We start from the raw sequence: 17,559 nt of genomic DNA, 5'->3' as shown, positions 1-17,559 counted from the left end.
TGGATTGAAAAGCAACAAGCAATCTTAAATCAGGGTGCCTCGTGTAGCAACAAACAATTCAGAGCAGAGACATGATAATTCAAGGCGTAAGCGAATACTTGTACGAGGTTACAGTTGAAATGCGTGGGCTCTGCCTGTATATTTTCCTTTTACAAGTGGAAAGCCCTTCTATGGTACAATTGTACAGGATATAAGGCTGTATTGTATCAACATACGCTAGTAGTTGCTACAACTTCCAAAGAATGCACGGATTTTGCCTAACTGTGTACATGTTTTCAACGAACAAAATGATCAAAATTTGGACTTCTATATCTGCAGCCTCTGGCATTTCAATACCCCAGCTGTTCGGATGAGCAGAAGATTCAGGCATCCCGACTATCTCCAACTGCAAGAGGGAACATTCTGAGGCCAGAGCTGAAGATCCTATCAAGCAAACATTTTGCAGGAGCAACCTTCTATCAAGATTGCTTCCTTGGGTATATCTTTCATCCCTGTAAATGCAATATGCTACATGAGTTGCATTCAAAGATAGCTTGATACGATAGACAGAGTGGACTGTTTCAGGTATAGTAAGTTCCAGATGTTACCTATACAATAGGAATCTTCAGAAGAATAAGTGAGCAGAAATACAGGCACACTGATATGGCGATCCCAGCAATAAAATTTTGGTATAGACGATTGTTATCCCTACTGGGGATAAAAGTCCCCTTCAAGACATTTGTGATCTCGAAGACACGGTATGACAGCTGCAGTATAGATCATGAAATGAGTATTCTTTTATGATTCTTGAATGAAATGGCTTTGAAGTTCGTAAACTTACAAGAAGATAGATCGCAGTTGTAAGCATGAAGTTAAGCATAGGATAATCTGGTATGAAACAAAGAAGCCATTTTGGCTGTCCATTTGGCATGCTAGACCTGCAAAAGTAGCTTGGTCACTGTGACAAAAAGTATCTCAACAGCCTTCTCTAATTTAGTCCAATAAACTACTGCAATATTAAAGAAAGATCGATTTGATCACTTTGATTTTCATTCTTTAGTCTTGACCTTATATTCAACATGCTATAGGAATATAGGTTACTTGTTACAGGACTAGCGAACACAACAGCTCAGAGTCATACCTAAGCCAAATGTGGATCTGAGAAATATAAGTCTCCAGTGTAATCTTGCCAAGCCATCTGTCAAAAATAGAGATTATAAATACTCAAAGATGGCATAAGCCAACCAAACATCTGAAAAATGTAGGTAGTAGATATTTTAATGCTTACGCAAAAAGAGCCAAAGAGGCACTCCTCAACTGCTGGGTGCAATTGCGCAGGCAGATATAAGCACTGTAAGAAACAAGGTTCTCTGTCAACTGCAAGGCAGCAAATTGATGCAACATGCCCCATTGACTAATTACATGTTAACACATTTTCTTATACGTACGTTATAGGGATCCATGACGTGTAGGGATGGTACATGTTGTACGTAACTTTGTCTAGCTTGTATATATATTCATACCACAAGTAGCCAGTCTACAAGAAGAAACAGAATACCTAGTTAGTACAACATTTTGAAGTTAACATGGTGTTGCGAGTTAAAGAAATTCAACCTAGTCGGCACAACAACAAATGTAAGAGATGGAGGAACTTACCATCAAAGAGAGAGTCACAATGGTTCCCTTGATTGATAATCTAACCTTAGTCTCAGATTCTTCCAGCTTCTCCATCCATCTTTCAACCTGTGTAGAATAAAAGGTTCTATGCTAGATTAAAACGAGCTAGACAAAAGAAATGGATGCTTAAGGTATAGAGAGGTTAAGGAAGAAATAGCCTATAACATCTCAGATGCAGTGCAAGGGAGAGCAGGGTAATATAGATATCTGAAACACTTACATTAGGGTGGAAGTAAGCATAGATCATTCCGATAATCCATATGTATCGATCAAGGCCAGATCGGAAATGCCACTCATGTAGAAGGGGTAAGTTTGCCTTAGCAGGTGATGGATCCTTATAGCCTGAATAATGATTTAAAAAAAAGTTAATATGTTTATCATTGGTCCTGAACTCCTTAGTCCTGAAACATGATCGAAAACAAATGCCATACACAATTCCAACAATAACTTACCTAGTAGAAATGTAAAGGGGGCCCACAATAGTTCAAATACCCCAGGAATTTCCCATATCAAAATTACAGACAAGAAGCAGCAAGCAATCTTAATAGCCATGACTGATGGTATCTCGTTGTATTTGTTAAACAGACCAAGTGATCCGTATACCATAAGAGTAAACAGCGTGTGCATTGGGCAGATATAATAGAGGATTAGATCGTTGTCAAGGACAATGCAACAGAATGCCACAAAGAAATTAAGCCTCCACATCATCTGCATGAAAGTATAGTTAGTTGTCCAGTGTTCGAAGGGTGGTAACAAAAAAAAAGTAGACTTAACCTCATTAGAACATAGCAAAAACTAAGATTGAGGTAGCTTAGGCACCTGAGCAAATCTTGCAATACTAAAATCTTTCTTGATATAGTAATATGAGAAGTTCCCAAATCCAGTCATCCAGACATAGCAAGCAATGAACACACGAATTGCATTGTATATTTCTGAGGCAGCAAAATAGTGGTACATCAGAAATAAGACCTGGAAATACAGAATCAACAATCAGTACACTCTTACAACCAGAGTGAGTTAATATAATACCTTTGTAAGACAGAAACCAAAAAAGAAAGCAAAAACACTAATTCAGTAAGTACATTTCAGTGCATTTTAGTTATTGTAATATACAAGCACGAGGAAACCTGTTGTGCAGTAGTTATCACAATAGAAGTGTTCCACTACCACCGATATGAAAAACATAACTTTAGTGAAATCCGTGTACATGACACTGATTGTGACTGGTGAGGGATATAGAAGGAACATCAGGACAATGGATACACTATCTATCTAGCGCAAGATGCAGATTTGGTAAAGGAAAATCGGAAGACACAACATACATGTTGTACAAAATATCAATGTCTAATGAGTGCATTTTACATGTAACCATACTCACAATTTTCTCAAATCTCTAATGATGTAGATACCTAAACATCACATCATATAGATACATAAACATCACTAACCTGCATCCACCCTTTCCATTCCTCAGTTTGGTGGCGGTTAAGATAGAGTATGGACTTCCCAGTAAATGCTGATTTTTCATGGTGCTTCTTAAGTGAAGTAAGCGCTGACGCTATGATAAGAAGAATGTACAGAAACAGAAACAGATCACGGTTGTAGTTCTGTCAAAAACAAAAAAAAAAGATTATAATCCAAGTAAAACTGTAAAAGACATAAAGAACATGTAAGAAACAGGCCATAGTATATGATGAAACTAGAAGTAACTAGGGAAATCTTCAGCAATCAGAAACATTCTATAATCAAAATGTAGTAAACAAACACCGACTGCAGTTACTATCAGGAGTAACATTATTACCTTCTTGCTTTCTGGAAATATGTTTGTCCTGTCGCAAATATAAAAATAGACCAGAACAATGCCAAATTCAGCCCTGCACAACAGTTATAGGGCAGAAAAGTATCAGCAGATGATCACATAGCCAGAAGGCTGAGGGTGCATGCCATTATTACTAAATGATCTTACATGGCTCTCAGTACAGCACGGTTTTCAAGCAGAAAAGACTCGTCCATTGTTATAAACCTACAGCTCACAACCACAGAGACATCAACAATCCACAATTGTATGCGCCATAAGGCTATAACCCTAATAGCTTGAGTTAGTCCTTTAGACAGTACCGTATCAAATTGGCTTTGGTAGACAAGTTCCTGAACTTTGTAGATGGTGATTTCGACTGGCCTCCTTCAAGTAATACCGCTTTGTCATCCTCCTTGATGGTTCCATTATCCAAATTAGCATCTGAATGACTGCAGATGAGAGAATAATAAATAACAGGGAATGTTAAAAATCAGTCCTTCAATTTATTTCCATGGTTTTAATACTGCCTGATCTAAAAAAGAGAACTCCAATTGCAGTGTCGAATAATTTCGAACGGCAGTATGCAGTTAGCCTTGAAAGTTTACTTATTAAGATCTTTTGCTTAAAGATAGATACTGGTTCAGATCTGTGGCTCTAACGCTAATTAAACCAGAGTTCCTGGAAAGAAATCTTACACTTTGCCATGTGATAGAGACTTCCTGTACTCGAGGATTTCGGAGTAGATCCAAGCGATGAGGACAGGGAATAGACCTAGCAAAAATGACACCTGAGAGAAAGCAAAACGTCAGTGCCATAGTCCATGCTACCACCCCAAATAAACATAGCTACCAGTTAGTTCACAAAAGAAAGCAACAGAATAGTAAGACTAGAATTAACATCACTTTTTTTCCTTTCATTTTTTGCACTGAGGTTGTAGTCCTCCGAAATTTTTGTTCTTAATTTGGTGATTTCGTTCCAGGATCCCTATATCCTAGCATAATGGAGATTGATACGATGGCAAATCTGTTCTAGTGGTTTTCAGCAGAAAACATACTTCCCATTGTTTTTTCATGTCACAGCTCAACTCCACATATACTGATTCAAAGCATTGATAAATAGAGGTGCAAATGAGTGCTCCTTAGGGTATCCATTGCCCCTCTTTAGTTCAAAAAATTGTACTACTTTTTCAAAATGAGCTCCCACTCTGAAAAATTAGTACAAACTTTTGAACTAAAAAGGGGCGGTGGATACCCTTAGGTGCACCTCTTTGCACCCCTATTAATAAAGTTCCTTCCATGATCAAGATGAAGCATAACCATAATGACTAACAGTAAAAATATTATAAGGAGCAGAAGATGAAATTCGAGGACCCAGTCAAAACCACAACCACAGAGCAAGAATTATGCTTCACGTAAGACATAAGTAGCATACGACTTCAATGCTACGACACCTCCCAGGAGCAGAAGTCCACCTACCAAACTTGTTAGGTACGGGGACTCATGTAGTCATGTGCCGGGCACAGATTAGTTAGTGCGCACTAGATTATCCCTGGAACCCTAGAGCTACCTTAAACCATGGCATTAAAGCTGCAACTACTCAAGACCCCGCTGCTTGTTTGTACTTCAGAACTGCCTCCATGTACACGGACTCGGAGCTTCGAACAATCTCGCCAAATTCGGTCGTGCTGGAATTCAAATTGCACTCGCCCACCGCACAGCTACTCCCCAGAGCAAAGCAAAGCAAACCAACGAACTAAGCTCGGTTAGATCTCACTGCTGAATTGCTCATGCTGACTAAGCAAAAACAAAACGAGGGGCGTGCGGATAAGAGCGTGGAAATTCGGCGCGCACGCGCGCGCGCACCTGTCCGGGCGTGACGGGGCCGAAGACCTCCATTCCGTGCGCCCGAGATCCCGCTCCTCCCCCGACTCCGCCGGCGACCGATCACCCCCCAGATCCAGAGGACGGCAGCCGCACCGACCGAGCCCGCCGCCTGGGATTCAGATCATGGCGCGCGGAGCAAACGCGCAGCAGGTAGGCGGGTGGGGAGAGCGATGGGGATGGGATTTATATACGCGCGCAATGGCGCGGGTTGGCGCTGCCGCGCTGGAGGGCGCTCGGGCTCGGGGCGGAAGAGGGGATCTGAAGCAACCGCGGGGAGCGGGGGCGGAGCAGGCGAGACGGTGGCTGGTCGCGGTCGGGCGGGGGAGGGGGACGGAGAAATGATGGGGGAGGCCGTAAAAGGGCGGAGCGTGATGGTTGGTTAGTTGAGTTGGGTTGACGGGATCGTGGTGGTTGCGTTTGGTACCAGCACCACCCTTCGCTCGCTTCCTTTTCTTCGTTTTTGGCGAGTATTTTTTCAGACTTTTCAGAGACCAGAGCGGACACCGTCGTCGCTTCCTTTTCTTCGTTTTTTGGCGAGTTTTTTTTTTCAGACTTTCCAGAGACCAGAGGGGACACCGTCGTCGTAGTGCTAGCGTGCTCGAGAGGAACGCGCCCTCCGTCAGGAACTGCGGTTGCGCTGCGGCATCGGGGATTCATCCAGGAACACGAGCTGCTGGTGCTCCTAGCCACCAACGCGGATTGATTTTTCTCCCCTTCTTTTGGCTGGGGCCTGTGGGTCTCAGGAGCTTTGGATCGATAGACAAATTGGTGAGGTGCTGGTGTACTAATAACTAACAAGGGTATTTTATTGCTTTGGTGGAAAAGGGGAATGATGGTTGTGCTGGCCCTTGGAATTTATTAGAAGAGTAATTCTTTTGAACGTGGAGAAAGCGGCTCGAATAAGTAGATGCCTTGTCGCTGTTCCAATGAGAAGCAGTGAAGCGCTAGCATGTTGCAATTATATGTTTGACCAATTTGCTGTATAGCGAGATGACAAAAAAAAACAGTAGAGCCATCGGAAATTATACAGATCCACCGAAGAGAGATTTTACGCCAAAAGATAATACCACAGGGCAGCTGCACAGGTCAAAATTGCGCCACTTGGGACGGAAACGGGTTCAGGTTTCGCGTGCACACAAACCCGCATCTCCAGGTAAATCATCAAAGCAAAAGCAATCTAATATTATATTTATATAACATCAGCAGTTGATCAAACTAGGAAGCAGTAAGATGCTTCTTTTGTCCTACATAAATAAACTGTAGAACAGTCAAGAGACAAACGGAAACTGTATCAAAATTGGTAGACAGCTACAAGAGAATTGAATTGGCCACGCTCAACCCCACCTCTGATCGTCGCCTCCTTTTCTATCAGATCCGTCGTGGTTTCCGACAATAGGGTAGGCCAATTGTTTGACAGACCCAACTTCAAGGGATACCTTAAGCCCTCTTCTTTTTCGACTCGGATCTGCCGCCATCAGTTCCTTTCCTCTTGGATTTGCCCTTCTCCTTGTGCTTCTCTTTCTTGTCTGCCTTTGATTTGTTGGACTTCACGCTAATAACACCACTTGCAGACACCTTGGCACTCTTTAGGGCCTTCTCAATTTCATTGTCATCATCATCAATTGCATACTTCTGCAGAAATTTTGGGTCCACAGGAGCTTCATTTGTGGCTCGTCTCTTTTCCTGTGTTTTGCCCAAACATAAGTGTCAATATGGGGAAAGCCTACATGATTGGTTTCATGCATGACACAATCACATGATTGCCTCTATGGCTCTATATATAAAGATGGATCAAAATCGTATAGTTGTGGTTATACTGGGCTGAACTTCGAGTTTTGCTTAAAGATAGACAGAATCTGGTTCTACACTGAATTCTAAAAAAAAGTAGAAATAAACAAGAATCTTGCTCTTCCACATATTGCACTATCAATGTGCTTGCATCTAATTAGGGTGCAGTGGTGCGCTGTGGTTCATGGAATTTAAAAGTATTAAGTGAAATGATTTGAATTCTCACCTCTACTTCCTTGGCTGCCTCTGCAAGATCCTCATCCATTGATTTGCTAAGAGGGGGCATTTCAATCTGGAAAACATAGAGTTTGTACAAAAAACAAATTACATTATATTATAGTAATGCATACCGGCTAGCATGCTAAAACAGCATGATGCCAACTTTGAAATGGAACTATTACATGGAATTATGAAGCTTACAACATGAAACTAAATGTACTTGCTTACCTCCTTCAGTCGAGGTAAGGTTGCTTCAATTTCTTTTCCTGCAATGTTATGAAGGTAACCATATAACTTCTTCATTGTCTTGATGAAGTTAGACAGAACTTGTTCCCTTTCTATCCCCAGTTCTTCCTGTCAGTATAGAAATTAAGAGAGCAATTGTGAATAATCTTGATGAGAATGTTAAGTTCTCTGTAATTGGAATTAAACCGGAGCTAACCTTTACAGCGCCTACGTCTTTGTCCTGCAGACCCATACAGAACAAAACAGCTGCTTGGGCACCATGCAATGATACTGGAAGCTTCTCCGAAAAATACTGGTGTGCAAGAATAGGGACAAGATCCAGAATCTACAATACCGAGGGCATTAAATTTGGAATGATGTCTTATTGGCACAAAGCAGATATTTTATAGCACTCCAGAAGAATAAATTCTGCGCATGCACTAAAACTGCATGTACTTGATCTTGAATAGATAATTGCATTTCTTACCAGATGATAATCAACTAAGTTGTTTGAATATGCTTCTAACCGCTTCATGTCATGTGGTGATAGCATGTCTCCCAACAACTTTGATGCGCTATTGTTATCATATTCTGAAGGTCCATGGTTTGAATAATCAATCTTCGAAGCCAAGATACTATAAAATAGACCAAACAGAAAATTAGAATACTGCCAAATGCATTGTGCCAATAGTTTGAAAGTTCATACCTCATTGCAAGCTTAAAATTGAGATGCCGGAAAGAAGTTCCCAGTAGCCGCCTGAATCTTTGTCTGAAATCTGAATATGGCTTTAAAATTTAATTAGTGCGCCAAAAATAAGACAAACAAATGAAGGCTGTAAAAGAAATAGCAAGTATACCATCTTGTACATCTACATATTACAAAGATTAGAACCCATAAATACGGAATTTCAGGTGAAGCATACTAAGAGCATTTCCAACAATGCCTAATGCATGCTCCCAAAATCCGATTTTGGAAACTAACATGAAAACCCGGGCTCCAACAGTAGCCTAACCCAGTTCCCAATTTCCCCCACGCCCAAAAACGACGGTCTCTCGAGCCAAATTTCCGCCACCGGTGGCGCACTCCCAATCGCGAAAATTAACGGAGGGAGTACTCTCGCCTCGTGGCCATACCCATGCACGCCAATTTTTGTTGCATGGCACTCCTGCGAAACACAGCCATGCCGCTGGCCGGCAGAAGATGCGGTCCCTGCCTCCATCCGCCAAGTCCATGCCCGGCCCAACAACAGCTTCGTCTCCCTTGCCGAAACTCATTTCACCTGATGTTCATGCAATCAGTTCACCAGCACTTTCTCCCACATATTTGTACTGTCCTACTGTGTGTTCGTCAATGAACAGTTTACCTGCACCCTTGTGTCTGCTTAATTAGTTCAGCTTTGGACCTATATATATGTTGCATGCTCTTTTCAGAGATAAAGAGGGATTTCTGATCCTACTATGTTTGCCGTTCTTGATGGAATTGTTATGGAATCTCAAATCAACTGTGTATTGTCGAGTGTCAAATTGTTTTACATGAAGCGTAGCACTAATTTCTCACGTTCTTGCTGATGACGCATGGTTGCATGCATGATCTGCTATGGCCAGCCTTCAGGCAGCATGTCAGCCCCTCTCCGGCAGAGCGTTCGCACATGCCAAACTCGCTCGTATATCCTGGGTAGATAAGGACTGGTGCACTACACTATCAACTGCGAGGAGTTGCAGACCGCAGGCGATCAGGCTGCTAGTGTCGGTATGTGCCAAACGCAGCAGCTTGTCCAGCGGTGACCGCTGTCTCGAAAGAAATGTGGGATGACGTGTCATATTTTGACGTTTTTGGGAACAAAAATAGGACTACTGTTGGAGAAAAGGACATTTCCTATGCCTAAATTCTTTTAGGAAGTGCCCAATCTGAGGTTATGAGTAAATATATTAGGGATGCTCTACGCAATCTCAGCTAGAAATGCAAACCATATCAAACAAAACATAAAATTCCATACCTTGATAAAACGGAACCAAAAATCCACATTTGTTTGACTCGCTAACTTCAATGTCATCACTATTTAAGGGCCTCAAAACCATACAGGTATGCTCACCAGTAACAGCACTCTGAAAAAAAAAAGCAAAACAAAAGGTGAAACGTGAAGAACTGTTGGTCTGCTGTGGCAGATCAGGTTAGATATATTACTGGAATCTGGCCCACGTAGAATGGATAGAAATTGTGCTTCCGCCAGAAGCGGAAAAGTTCTTGTGTCAGTCCAAAAGATACACCAAGGTAATGGAGCTTCTCAGGACGACGTTCACGAAGATGAACAAGAAGTGGCGGAAGATTTGCCCTAGATTTTATGTTCTCTTTTAGCAGTGAAGCCTGAAACAACATATACCAAGTTGAAATTTGTTGTACCCTAGGTTAAGTAATGTGCTGATGTTATTATAAATTCAGTGATAGCATATTAGTGCTAACAGTAGAATAATAATAATAATATAATTGATTATACAATTAAACAAAACCATATATGCAACGATATATATTGAATGCATACATACACCTATAACAAATACAGTAATCATGCATTCACTAGGCAATATACAACAAATTCAATACTGAATTGAGGTCATTCAACAAGTGTGCATTGTTTAACTCGAAGTTGAGGATGCGATATGCATAACATAAATATGGACAAAGTACAACAGTATGCCTGTATAACAGTATGGATATAACCAAATATACCCAAAGAAAAAAACTGTGCCACCACCTGGTAAACAATCATATGCTCCAGACTAAACGGTGGACAAAAATGAAAACGCGATTCTTTTTCTATGCAATATATTGGTGTGTATTAAATATATTTTTTCCTAATTAGTGTCATACAGTTAAAGATTAGCAAGAGGTTCAAGATTTGAAATATATCTAAGTTTCTTTGTAAACTTGTGCTAGTTCAAGTTATTTTCAACTTTTTTAATGAAGACATAAAAATGAATCGTTGCATAAATATAGTTGTAAGTTCGAACCTTCTCTGCAGCTTCAGTAATCTTCACTTCAGGCTCTTCAGTTTCCTCATCATCATCATCAGCAGCAAACAGTGTCATTTGCCCTTCGTAGTACCTTCAATGAAAAAAAGTACTGGTCAGATAATATGAGAAGAGCTACACAAGATGCATCCTTAGTTCAGCTATCAGCCCTTTTCATAACATAACACATAATGATATATGAATATATTTACGAGAAATGTTTCTGCATAAAAATTGTGCTTGTCAAAAAGTGCCACCATGGTTTGAGACTGTAACCGTGGTTCGTAAGGCATTGCCTAGCGACTAGGCGTCGGGCGTACTAAGGGTCCAAGGCGTCCCCGTCGCCTAGCTAGGACGTCTATGGCGTCCGCCTCAAGAGCAAGGCGTCGCCTGGGTGTCGAAATGCGTTGTCTGTGGCATCTTGGAGGACAAGGGGGTCGCCATACACGAGCATCGCATGGGAAATCGAGGGGCGCGGATGAGGAATTGAGGGGCGCAGGTGGGAAATCGAGTCGCGAGCGGAAAATCGATGAAAAGGAAAGGAAAAAGCGAGCAGGAAATTGAGGGACGGGAAAGGAGGCTCGAGCAGGAAATCGAGCCCCCCAAGCAGGTATACCTGCCAGCTGCCCAATCAAGGCACAATTGAGAGAGAGAAGGAAACGGAGAAGAAAAAGGAAGGAGGTGAGGAAGGCAAGATGGACATTGGGACTCGTGGCGGCAGATCTTCGGTGATCCCGCGCATCTCCGCTTGTCCGCGGGCACAGCACCACGCATCTCCACCGCATTCGTGAATCTTCTCCGTTCCTCAATACCATGCAGCCCTGCCTCTCCAGTGGTTCGCAATCCCGCACAGACCCGCTGGTCTGCGTCGCCTAGTCCTGTACGGCCATGCCTCTCGAGTCCGGGTGTCCAACAGCATCTGCATCATCTATGTTCCCTCTGCTCTACCCAGGTAACTATTTGCCTATTAATCTCCGGGTCTTGTGCTGGTGTCAGCCAATTTCCTCTGCTATGTGTTGTCTTCCCTCTCCTCTCCTCTCCTACTTTCTCTGCTCTACTCTTGCTTGTTCATGGCTGTGCTCTGCTCAGCAATTACTAAACCGCGAGTTGAGAGATTCTAGACTTGTCCGTGCTGCTTTTACCTTGTGTGCTACTTATGTATGTGCTAATAATTCTGCTATTATAGTATGTTTAAGATATGTATATGGTGTCGCCTTGCCGCACGCCTTATGCGCCTAGGCGTTGTGAGGGGGTGGGTCGCCACTCGTCGCCTTAACGCCTTAAGAACCATGACTGTAACTGTAAGTATTGAGTTTGTTTTAGAACCAGAAGCAGGACACCAATAATCCCTATACTAAATCAGTGTCAAGAAGAGTATAAATAAGAATCAGGATCAGAGCACCAATAATCATGTATTCATGTATGCCATACAAATGCAAACTAAATCAGTGTAAAGGAGAGTACCTTGTTAGAAGGTCCACAGCAGCTGAACCATACCCAAGCTGCATTAAGCGTTGAACATTTAGGACATATAGAATGATGTTAACATATGCAAACCAAGTCACATATAAAGGGAAAAAAGAATTACCCTCAAGGCACTAGGATGGACAGCAATTCGCACTATCCGAGCTCCTGAGAGACTAGGAAATACATTGTCTTGGAACTGTTCACAAAATTTCCAAGGTATTTGATCGCCTGAAGGTGCACGACCCTCGCTTAGGCTTTTCATAGCCGACTTTCGAGATATTTGCCCCTCCAAACAAACCTGAAAACACAAATTAAAATCTTACATATCTAGTATTTGAGAGTTACATGGTGAATTTAGATGAAATAACCTTAAAATGGACCATTAAGAAGTCTCAAGAACAAGATCAAACTGGCACAGTGTAAATCGAGGTGAAATATGAAAACTGTTGCTTTGGTGCTTGATTAGAGTGAATCCAACAGCTAAGAATGCTAGTTCTCATTACTAATCTTAACACTAGCAATCATTTGACAATTCCCATGTACACAATGGCTTAAAGAATTTTCAGCAAACGAAGGACTAAATCGATCAGTGCACAAAAGTAGCAGAGACAACATTCTGCAAACATATGCACCAATAAGGATATGGATCTGCAATAACATTTTTTTCCAAAAAACACTGATACAGTGATATGTGCGTATATATAATATACAATAAAAAATGAACATTGCTTGAGAGGTTCTAGGAGGTAATGTGCAGAAATTTCAGTCCACAGGGAATCAACTCAAAGAAAAGTCAATTAGGTCAATAAAGTAGTGGGATAAGTACAATAAAAAACAAGTATTGCCGCACTTTGGTGTCTGGACAAATGTTTCATGTGATCAGTGCTGCGCAATCAAAGAATAAAAGATAACAATGAGAAAAAAGAATCAGGAGCAAATTTCAAAAATAGTATCCTACAAGATTAACTCAAGTACACACCTGGATTACACACAGAATATCTGGGAGCTGGTTTTTGGACTCATCAACAGGGCCTAAACAAGGATAAAAAATAAGGGCCGCAAAATAATATTACCATGCCAAAAAGGTATTGTAGTGCAGGAGGCTCGTTCCATACCAAGCAAAACAAACAAATGATGAGCCGGTGCATCCGCCATTAATTGCAAATCATTAGGTGAATTTTTGTAGTGGGAAGCAACATAAAGTGCCATCATCCGCTGAAAATATCAAGGAGAGCAGTATCCATTTAGGTTGATGAAATGCATTCTCCTTCAGTTTATATAATTCCTTTTTAAGTATCAGTGAGCTAATTTCCCAAATATATGAAGGGATAGCTGAAAAGGGAACATGATTTATCTGTACCTGTAAAAATATCTCACTCTCCTTGTGATATGAGAAAAGTGTGTCCCGGTTGACATAATACAGATCACATTCTTTTGGGTGAGGTAGCCTAATAAGGAACCAGAATTCTTTGTTAGACATGCTACAAACTTGGAACAGTAAAAAGAGGGGGTATTTGGAAGATGCTCACCTACTAATATTCGGAATGTAGTTTTCAAGGTCCAAACAAAGCAAGTTATTAAGCCATGTCTCAATAGGGTCACCAGATGCATATCTAATAGATTCCTTCAATTCAATTTTCTTAAACTGCCTACCTACAGGATTAAACAAAGCAGACAATAAATGCAAAATGACAAGAAACATGGAAGTATCTTCCAAAAATAGTTCATTAAAAAGTTGAAAACTTAAACAACTCTTACTTGAATTAGATCCATTAGATTGAGTAGATGGTTGGCTTTGGGATTCTAGTTGCTGGAGAAGCTTCAAAGACAATGATCGCCCTGTTCCTTCATACCTTCAACATAAACAATCCTGATCAATTATCCTGGTGACTTACTGTACCAGATTAATAGTAACTGAAAACAAACATACCCATTGACAGTGGAAGACAGGAAAACAAGGTATGGACCAAGCATGGCCTTAACAATTGGCAATGGAATGGCAGCAGCTTCATCAATAACAAGGAGTTCAACTTGAGAAAGCTTTTCATGATCATGTGGTTTCAGATACTGCAAACATTAGCAACTCTAAGAAACGGGTACATTGGTATTAAGCAAGGTGAGTTCCAAAATGGATTTCTTCATAAATACACATTCAAGGTGGATAGGGAAAATATAAAGTTCAAGGATGATGCATCTTTCCCTTGGAATGAAATGAAACACAAAACAGATTATGCGGTCATAGGATACATGTCTCTTCATCCACAGTGATCAACTGTTCAAGTTGATGTATAAGTGTGGATTCAACATTTTTATGAATCATAAAGACAATAAGATGGTACAGGCATTTTTTTACATCATATTCATTTGGCAATTGATAAACCATAATCTCCACCAGGCAGCAAGTAACCAAAGAGTAAATATTTCATAGTAGCAAAAAAGCATCAATTGCTTTCTGTTCTGGACCCACCCACCACAACATATGTTCAAACCTAACCATCCGATCAACTACATAGGCTTATGTTGATTGTTTTTAGCCTTTCTCCTGCAATTAATAACGGAAACACCTCAAGAATAGCCTATTATGATCATCATTTCACTAATTAAAAATGTGCACTTCTCTTGCTCAGTATGATTGATGGCTTCTTGAGAAGTAATTACTTTTTGCACTCTCTAAAGAAATGAGACTAAACAAAAAAAAATGAAGCCCTCCCATACGGGATACAACTCCTACAGTTTCAGACGAAGGCTAAGATTCTTTTGTATACATGTCCTGAAGTCACCCTCCAACTTCTCAAGAAGTGAGCTTCTGCAAGAAGCATATCCTGGATGCTCTAAATATGACTATCAAACTGAAATGGTAGGGTTGGCAGTAATCAAGTATTTACCTGGATTGTCTGACGATGTTGTTTATATACATTTATTTGAATCGTTGCTTTCTTGAGTTCCGGATCTGCACTCTTCACCACATCATAATGCAAATGCTCCTGGAAGAGGAAAAATGAAGTATTATGAACATGTGGTCACACTTTAACAACAAAATCATATAATAGAAAAGCACCTTGTACTCCAATGCATTTATTCCCTTGCAGACAAAGTCAAACAGAGTCTTTAAGTTCTCTGGACTTGGAGCGGTGACAAATATATTTGAATACCTAAGAAGTCAAATGGTTAGCGCTAATAAGATAGCACATTGAACTAAACAATGAATTTCATCAGGTTGAACTTTACCCGGCTGCTATAGCTCCAGCAATGGCAAGACCAAGGGCAGCTGATTTACCACGTCCACGAGCAGCAAGCAAGGCAACCGTACTCCTCAGGGTCTTATCCAAAATAGAGCTAAGGAAGTTGATGACAGCATTACTCTGCAAGTGACTTTAAGTTTCAACATATGACACAAGAAAAATATTTTTTGGTGAGAATATTGACAGCATTAGCATAGAGTTTACCTGTTCCATTGTGCAGCACTTGCCAATCAAAGGACCAACAGGGAAGTCTTCACGAAATTGATCCTTGAGGTCTCTCAACTCCCTCTCCCGTTTTGACAATCCTTCAGAATCCTAGTAGCATGGTAAAATACGTACATGACAGAGGAATCAAATGATCTAACTGTTTAAAAAGGAACACTTAACATACGAATAAAGGAAATGGAATTATGCACCCATACCTCATTGTTTCCAACTGTGTTTATATTTTCCATGTGAGACGATATCCGCAAAATGTTAAGCTCATCGTCCATCACAATACATGCTTCGCATTCGCCTATGGACAGCAAGAACCTCTCATTGAACCTCGCAGCTGCTTGAGTATGAGACTCCGTTCGAAACCTTTCATGGACATCCTGTTGGCAAAGGATGTCCCAACTCAAAGGTACAATTCAGCACGAATGGGACTAGTAGTATAGAAGCTACAGAGACATCATCATGACCAAAAAACAAAAAAAAAAACCTATCCTGTTCCTAGGTTAATTGAATATTTATGGGTGAAAGAAATTGAAATGCAGAGGAAAAATGAAGCTCACCATGACCATGGTATAAAGGCTGGTAAGCGACGACAGCGAACGGAGCAGCAGAATGATCAAACCACCACCCTCGACTGTCTCGATGGTCCGCGCGAGAAGGTTGGGTGTCAGCGCTTCGAAGTCCTAAAGCATCAACAGCAGAAGAAAACTCAGCAACAAGCAAGCCCAGACGAGAACCCCAATTGCAAGGAAACGGAAGCTTGAGGAGGAACCTGCAGTATGCACATGCCAAAAGTGTTGCCAAGGACTCTCTCAGAGTCTCTGTAGTGGCAGTATGTGATGTCAGAGGTCTCCAGGAAGAGGGAGAACGGGTCGGCCTTCTCAGGGTCCATGAGCCCCCGCTGCATGAGCTTCTTGATCTGCTTGGTGCGCTTCTTTTTGTGGCTAAGGTACAAGATGAAATCGACGGCTAGTAAGTAATACAGCACCGACCAATTCACCAGCCCAACAGCAAGCAAGCAAGCGTGCGGCGGCGTCGGAGGAAGCAGCGGGCAGCAAGGGCATTACCTGCTGATCTCGAGCTTGTCGCGGTAGCACCACAAGACGGAGGGCCGCGAATTGACGCGGGACTTGGACAGCAAGTAGTTGAGGTTGACGATCTGGTCGCGCGACTTGTCGCCGACGATGATGAACATGGAGCGGTGCCGCTGGCGCACGCCATTGTCGATCAGCGTGCAGATGCACTGGGGAATCTTCTTCCTCATCCTGCCGCTGGTTCTATCAGCTGGCGCCGGCGGCGGATGCTTCCGAGGGCTGGGGGCGTGGTGGTTGGGTGGGTGGGGCCGTGGGGGGTTTAGCTAGGGTTTTGCCGCCTCGCGGGCGCCGGCGTGAATCAGTGGAAGCGGGGGCGGGAGGACGGAGAGTGGGGGGGGGGGGGGGGGGGGGGTGATGGGAGCGTGGACGGACGGCGGGATGGGGGCTGATTCGACGGTTAAGATTGCCTAGTTGAAATATACCAGGGGCACTGCACTGGGCTGTGAACTGGACCGATGTGAGGCCCAGACTGCACTGGGCTTTTAAGATGTATATGCGGCCCGATAAGGTAACTTTCAATGTGGCTTTAAATATCGTGAGAAATGCATAGTGATACGCCACGCGGGATTCCAGAAATATTTTTTTTGAGCAGTGAGATTCCAAAAATATTGTAAGAGTCACTGTTTCAATTATGCATCTCGTAATTTTAAATTCTATAATTTGAGAAATAAACGTACAGATTCTCCGCATCTACGGTTTAATTACAAGAAAGTGATCCAGTTCATCCACGGTATCCGCTGCTGCTTAGAAAACATGGTGACATGGTGTTAACATTTACATGAATGCATCGGCCAGCTGAACTATCTTAAGTTCTTCCTTTCACGGAATCATCGAACAGACGATGTTGACACAACATGACAACGTAACACATGAACATACCAGGGCTGCTTCAATGTTCAAGCGCTTCAATGTAACACATGAACGTCCCCTCCGCCACTGATAAAAGCGTCTTGCGGGATTCA

General features: G+C 41.9%; 2 protein-coding genes across 3 annotated transcripts; both read right to left on the bottom strand.

Moving 5' to 3' along the window:
- Window positions 1–44: 44 nt before the first annotated feature.
- Window positions 45–5,692, bottom strand: LOC120664508 (protein REDUCED WALL ACETYLATION 3-like). The gene is made up of 16 exons (XM_039943766.1): window positions 5,317–5,692; window positions 4,150–4,241; window positions 3,775–3,903; window positions 3,623–3,679; window positions 3,458–3,530; window positions 3,105–3,263; window positions 2,476–2,625; window positions 2,109–2,364; window positions 1,877–1,998; window positions 1,636–1,722; window positions 1,428–1,516; window positions 1,268–1,330; window positions 1,121–1,177; window positions 821–917; window positions 588–746; window positions 45–491 (listed from the first exon to the last, which is right to left on the bottom strand). The coding sequence occupies exons 1-15, from the start codon at window positions 5,347–5,349 to the stop codon at window positions 588–590; spliced, it is 1,623 nt and encodes a 540-aa protein (XP_039799700.1). The 5' UTR covers window positions 5,350–5,692; the 3' UTR covers window positions 45–491.
- Window positions 5,693–6,491: 799 nt separating this feature from the next.
- LOC120664507 (RNA cytidine acetyltransferase 1-like) lies at window positions 6,492–16,915 on the bottom strand. 2 transcript variants are annotated; one of them, XM_039943764.1, is made up of 25 exons: window positions 16,571–16,915; window positions 16,276–16,447; window positions 16,064–16,186; window positions 15,710–15,883; window positions 15,492–15,602; window positions 15,274–15,407; window positions 15,104–15,197; window positions 14,931–15,029; window positions 13,976–14,112; window positions 13,804–13,898; window positions 13,575–13,698; window positions 13,406–13,493; window positions 13,161–13,260; window positions 13,025–13,077; window positions 12,167–12,343; window positions 12,043–12,080; window positions 10,579–10,672; window positions 9,755–9,934; window positions 9,567–9,675; window positions 8,276–8,345; window positions 8,057–8,204; window positions 7,787–7,915; window positions 7,573–7,698; window positions 7,352–7,417; window positions 6,492–7,020 (listed from the first exon to the last, which is right to left on the bottom strand). In XM_039943764.1, the coding sequence occupies exons 1-25, from the start codon at window positions 16,765–16,767 to the stop codon at window positions 6,775–6,777; spliced, it is 3,084 nt and encodes a 1,027-aa protein (XP_039799698.1). In that variant the 5' UTR covers window positions 16,768–16,915; the 3' UTR covers window positions 6,492–6,774. The 2 variants fall into 2 exon arrangements, with proteins under 2 accessions (XP_039799698.1, XP_039799699.1); XM_039943765.1 differs by lacking the exons at window positions 6,492–7,020; window positions 7,352–7,417; window positions 7,573–7,698; window positions 7,787–7,915 and adding an exon at window positions 8,704–8,849 and having other exon boundaries at window positions 16,571–16,892.
- Window positions 16,916–17,559: the final 644 nt, after the last annotated feature.

This window comes from Panicum virgatum, chromosome 3N (genome assembly GCF_016808335.1).
Source record: "Panicum virgatum strain AP13 chromosome 3N, P.virgatum_v5, whole genome shotgun sequence".
In the NCBI taxonomy this organism is placed as follows: domain Eukaryota; kingdom Viridiplantae; phylum Streptophyta; class Magnoliopsida; order Poales; family Poaceae; genus Panicum; species Panicum virgatum.
This window is presented reverse-complemented; position numbering and strand designations above follow the sequence as displayed.